At 32.2% G+C, this 6,380-nt stretch overlaps 1 protein-coding gene across 1 annotated transcript; it reads right to left on the bottom strand.

The window, feature by feature from the left end:
• Positions 1–2,445: 2,445 nt before the first annotated feature.
• LOC145120595 (P-loop containing nucleoside triphosphate hydrolases superfamily protein) lies at positions 2,446–5,521 on the bottom strand. Its single transcript, XM_079056403.1, has 5 exons — positions 4,690–5,521; positions 4,412–4,567; positions 4,225–4,332; positions 4,028–4,138; positions 2,446–3,948 (listed from the first exon to the last, which is right to left on the bottom strand). Exons 1-5 carry the CDS (start codon positions 5,317–5,319, stop codon positions 2,650–2,652), a joined length of 2,304 nt encoding a protein of 767 aa, XP_078912529.1. The 5' UTR covers positions 5,320–5,521; the 3' UTR covers positions 2,446–2,649.
• Between the last annotated feature and the right edge of the window lie 859 nt (positions 5,522–6,380).

Here is a 6,380-nt window from a genome sequence, read left to right as displayed (position 1 = left end):
CCAAAATCCTCCGGTACATAAAATAACGAAACTCATATTTTGACTGAAAATTAAGAAAAAGTTTCTCCCTAAAACTGAGATTTCCGATTGTTTTTTAAAACAAGAAGGAAATTTTTTTATATGACCAGAGAAACATCATAAATGGACTTAATCTACCCATTCCACGGAGGATTAAGGGCATTCCACGGAGGCCTCAAAGCTAACGCTCCACAGAGGAGTTAATGAGAACTTACTGACCACAACTACCAATCCGCAGAGGCTGCAGAGCATTCTGCGGAGGGAGCTCTGTGGACCTATTCTTACGTGTTTCTGCCTCGGTTTTAATTACAAAACTACCATTCCGCGGAGGTTTTTCAGAGTCCGCAGAGCCCATAGAGGGGACCTCCACGGAAAGCATGTCTATATCCGGAAAATCGACTTTTTGTGATTAAATTTTAAAATTACCCCCCAAAAATATGTCCATTAGTGGCAAAATCCCCTATAGTATAGGCAATCCACGAAAATCTATTAGTTGTGAATCAAGGGTGTTTGTTTATATGGATCAGTTAGATATGATCCGATCAAGTAAATCCAAAATTGATTTTGGTTTTTAAATATAGATCTGAATAGTCCAAATTAAATCCAAATCCGATCTGATCGAACAAATTACAAATCCGTTAGATCGGTTTTATAATTTGGTTTTTAAGAGGCAAGATATATATATATATATATATATATATATATATATATATATATATATATATATATTCGCCAACTCTATAAAAGTAACTAACAAAAATTTTTAGTTATGAAAAATTATTTATAAACAACTATTAAGAAAAATTGATTATAGTTTATTATTTTCTTTTGATAAGAAGTACATATTAAGATATGATACTGGATGAAAGTTCTAATAATTAAAAAAAAATTTAGTAAATTTATAAATGATTAAATACATATATTAAAAATAAATAATAAGTTATTATTTAGTTTTTTTGAACTATTCGATTCTTATTTTATAAATCAAAACCAATCCGAAATCCAAAATAATAACTCTGTTTAGCTTAAAATCAATCTAAAAAATCGAATATCCGAACCAAATAGTTCAATCGAAATTATCTTTTAACTTTTAACTTTTGACTTTTAAGTTTTCTAAAAAGGTAAAAAAGTTCAAAAGATATTTGGCAAAATAGAAAAGTTTTTTTAAATCAACTTTTTGCCATGAACAAAAAAAAAACTTTTTTAAAAGTTATAAAATCTATCTTTTTGTGACTTTTGACTTTTTAAAAGTCTTAAAAGGCAAGTAAAACACATTTTGAAGACCTATTTTTAGAAAAATTCCTTTTAATAAAATGACTTTTAAGTTCAAAAAAGAATCCCAGACACACCCTCAATAGAAATATATAAACAGATTATTGCAGAATTAATAAAAATGCTAACCAAGATAAGGGCAATATAATCCATTTATTTTTCTTTTCAATTGTAATGATTTTAAAATATAAAATAGGATTATGAAATATTAAAAACTATTAAAAATAGATTTTCACAATTTTGATATTTAAATGATTAAGAAGGGTAAATATGATTTTAGATATTATGTTGGACAAATATAATATTTTTGATGTTTCATACAGACATATATAAAATTCTATATTTTTTACCGTCTCTTGATTTTGAGACTTGTTTTGAACTAATAATTAAGAAAAAAATAAAAAGATATTGGATTTCTTACAAACTTAGAGTAAATTACACCAACCCCATTTAAAAAAAAACATGTTTAGTAATTAGACTAACTCTCAAAACTTATATGTAATTGACTGCTTATATAATACAATAAAATAAATAAAACGAAAATAATAGATCACATCAATAAGTAAATTGAAAAAGTTATCTATTGTGAGAATTAAATTAAATTTTTTCCATTTAAAGTTTTTTGATAAAATATTCATAAAAAAAATTGTAATAAACCCCAACATGTTATGGGGCTAAAATTTTCCAAAACAAGAAAAGTTATTCGGTTTCAATTTTCATAACTTTTAATGTAAAAAAAATAAGAAATAAAAACAATAATTACAATTATAAATAACTATTCTTATAATAATAGTTTTCATAATGTTTCCAAAATTTTATAACTTCAATAATATTCTTTTAAAAATTTCACAAATGGTGTTTATATAAATAATATATATATTTTTGGAATATTCAACTGATTTTATTAATGTCTTATAATTTTGATTGTTTTCTTTCATTTTTTTCATTTTTTCATATATATTTTTAGACCCCTAAAATATATAGCCAGAAAATTTTATTTTTATTCTATTGCTCTTCATTTTGTTTGCACATCCTCTAACGGTACATCAACGGTTTGCTCCACCTCTACAGTTTGGACAATTCGTAATCGAAAAAAGATCAACTGTCATCAACAACCAGATGAAATCATTTACAAAAACTTATAAGATGAAATCATTTACAAAAACTAAAATAAAAGTCTTCATTTCAATTATCAGGAAATCTTTTTAGGACTAATATCGCATCTTACAACTAAAAATATTCCAAGATTTCACCAAAACAGAGTACATAGATTTATATACTCCCATCGGCTATTAACTTCACACACTCATCCACTAAAACAATGATTAATCAAACTAGAAAATAAATGCGATCATCATATCATGCAGCCATTTGAGGTGAGAACGAATCAGCAGAAAGCAATGGCAGCTTATTATCCAACGAACTAAATGGAATCTTGTTTTCCAATGAACTGTTGTTCAAATTCCCTTTCTTTGCAACATCACTCTTATCTTTTGAACTCAAGGGGCTGAAAAAATTCTCCTTTGAATCAAAGAGAACTTTCGTCAGACTCTTCTTGTTTTCACCATCTGAATCTTCTGAACTCTTCTTCATGGAAGGAAATGGAGTAGCAGAGTGTTGCGAAAGCTCCCTGTAATTCCCACAAAGTGTAAATATATTTTGAATACGCAAATGCCTTGATGCAGCTGTATCTTCTCCATTTTCAGATCCTGTTTCCATGGAATCAAGATTGAAAGCAGAAATAGGAATTGGATTCTTGACTTGATACACAGTCTTCTCCTCGATAACTTCTTTCTGCACTTCCTCCTCTTTTTCTTCTTCTTCTTCTTCATCTTCCTCTAAAACAGTGCTCAAAAACGGCTTTCTTGTTGAATTTGGAACATAAACATCGTCATCATCATGTGCTTCATTCTTTAAATTCTCCATAAATGGATAACCTAAGATAGCTTTTATACTTGTTTTATGATCCATGGATTTTTCCAAATCCAAGGATTTATCCAAATCCATTGATTTCTCCATTCCTGGATCCTCACCAGCATACATTTCAATCAACTTTTTAGCAAAACTGTTTCCTTCTGTTGAACATGAAACATTTCCATTTCCATTTGACCGAGTCAACTCAGTCTCGATCTCCTCCAAACGCCTTCTCAGCATTTCAAGCTCTTCCTGTTGTTGTAAAATCTTCTCTTCCATCTTTCTTCTTTCCATTTCAACAACTTCATCAGCCATTTTCTTACACTCTTCTATCTTCTTCTCCAATTCACTTCTCAACATGTTTGTTCTTTCCTGAACTTTCATGTTAATTTCCTCTTCGGCGTTCTTCTCTTCAGCCTCTGAAAGCTTAGCTCTCAGAGTCGCAATCTCTTCTTCTTTTTTCATAAGTTGTTTGTGAGCTTCCATCTTTTCTTTCTCTCGAACTTTATTCTCCAATTGCAGCTTGTGAATGAACTGATCCATGGCTGCAATCCTTGATCCCAAAATCACATCTGATGAAGAATCTTGGCCATTTTTCTCCTTGATTGGCGTATGAACACCTCGAACAATGCATTTAGCTTTTGCACCATATTCCAACGTTGATATAGTCTTGTGTATTTCCTTCGGATCTGGACTCGCACATAATATCATAAGAATCTTGGATTTATCATCTTCAAATGAATCCTGTTTAAAAAAATACAAAAAAAATTAGTGGACTGGACCCCACTAAAAACTGTAAACATTTACATTTTACATTATTTACCTGTAAAAGCATGGTTAACTTGCTGTCTCTAAATGGAACATGAGAATCACCATTGGCAATGGATTCCACCACTCGTTTTAACGCTATATTACCCTGATTAATCTTCGCTGTCTTCAAGTTCAATAAAAAAATAAAATTAGTAACTTTTTAGAATTATTTTTGAAGAAATGAAAAGTTTTAGTCAACTTGAAGATTACCTGCATTTTGGCTTCGAATCCAGTTTGACCAGCTTGTTCTATATTTTCTGATCCAGCCATGTCAACAAGCATAAGTCGTCCCCCAACAGTTGGGACATCAAGAATTATCTGAACCAATTTGATACAAATTTAGTTGAAGAAATAAAAATTTGTAAGAAAGAAAAGTTTTGAAGGAATATAATCAGACCATGCAGTGACTCCTGGAGCTTCTTTCATTGCAAAATGTGCTTTTGATAATTCTACGTTTCTCAACCTTCTGGATCTCTTTGGATATCTTTCCTGCTTCAGTTCCAGAGATGAAAGTCGCATTCTTTGCCTTCTTTCCCATAACTTCTAATTTTACCTATAGTTTCAGAAAGAACAACAATAACTTTGAAGATCCATACCCTTTTGATGATCTATTTCATAAACATAATGTGATTCAAGTAAATTTGGAAGAAAAAAAAGACTTGGAATGTTTTTTACCTTCGACGCATTGCCTTTCGACCAGCCAATGTTGAATCCACCTTTACTATTGGTAGATAAGAGATCATAGATTTCCTCATTGTAAATCTCAAGAACAGTAACTTGCACGAACGTACCAACTCCCACCTTCAGTTGTTCATCATCGATCTCGTCATCTTCATTTCCCAAAATATCACTTAAAGACTTGTACACAATCCCCTGTTGCTTATGGCTCCCGAACATAGTATGACTCTTTCCCGAACCAGTAGGGCCATACATCATGATTGTACATTTATCGCCCAATTTGACACCATTGATTCTGGGTTGAACGAAATTTCTGTAGAACCCATCAAGATCTTGATCTTCGGAAACCCCATCGAGGGTGAAATCACGATACCCGATTTCAGTTCTGACTCTAACAGAACGACCATCGGAGTTAACCTGCAAGGCCGAAATGGGTTTATCTTTGAGGTCAGGGTAGTCCCTAATCCGGCCGACAACTTCAACTGGGTGATCCGGATGTTGATGGGGTTCTTTGACGGCAGAATTAGGGTTTGGGGAGGGTTTTGTTGAGTTGAAATTAAGACGATGTTTAGACTGGGGAGTTCTTATATGGGTGTTGTTCGATTTAGAAGAAGGCGTTGGAGCCATTGGAGATGAGTGTGCACAAAATCAAGACTTCTTGTTGAAAGAATACAGAGAAAATGAAGAAGATTAATGGCGAGGAAGGGAGAGAGAAAGAGGAGTGTTGATGGAAAGTTGAAAGCCAAAATGGAAAGGGTGGTGTGATTTTGTGGGAGATTGAAAATTGAAATGTAGCCGTTACAAATCTCTAACGGGCAAAGAGGGCGCTACTCGGGTAAATCGGCCATGACGAAACGAGACCCTTGTGAATTGTGATGAGCAACTGGGCCCAACATGTAAGCCCAGACTTCTTGAAATCTGGATCTAAAAACAAAGGTTTTTTTTTTTTTTTTTTTTTTTTTTTTTTTTTTTTTTTTTTTTTTTTTTCGATTAATAATTTTCAAACCTATTGTCTTATATATTTAGTTAATATTGCGAACTAGAAGAACTTGACAATCAGAATTCACCATTTCAATTGAAAAGAAATTATTGAGGTGGAAAACAACCAATTGGAGGCACTTGGCAAGAACATATATGGAACCAAAGAAATTGATGCATGTGGTTATCTTACGTTTGGAGTTCCAAGTGTGAAGCAACACGTTTGTTTTTCTTATGTAACAGATGACTTATATTTTTGGAATTAAGAACCCTAAAGGGTCTGAGAAGACTTACCTTCTAGACTCCGACTCCGATGATGAAGCTTTTAACTTTAGCTTCTTGCATTTTTTTTTGAAGAAACTTTCAAAATCCCCTCAAAACTATGTGATGACCCTTTCCTTAACTTATTGTGCGATGAAAACATTTTAAGGAGTATTGATGGATGGATGATGGAGAAAGAGGAGTATTGATGGAATGATGGATGGATGATGGAGACAATCCTCGTGGCCAACAAAATAAGCATGCCCACTTAGATGAGAACGTTGAAGATGTTGGTGTGGAGTATAATATGCATGATCCCACTATTGACTGGAAATAAATTAAACCACAATAAGGATATTGTTATGAATCCCCTTCTCAACTCAAGTTTGCTTTAACAAACTATGCAGTCCATGGAGGATACTAACTTTATTTGAAAAAAGTGATAGAGT

Source organism: Lactuca virosa, chromosome 6, assembly GCF_052849685.1.
Source record: "Lactuca virosa cultivar CGN04683 chromosome 6, Lactuca_virosa_CGN04683_v6, whole genome shotgun sequence".
Lineage (NCBI taxonomy): Eukaryota > Viridiplantae > Streptophyta > Magnoliopsida > Asterales > Asteraceae > Lactuca > Lactuca virosa.
Note: the sequence above shows the minus strand (reverse complement) of the source record. Positions and strands in the feature narration are given on the sequence as shown.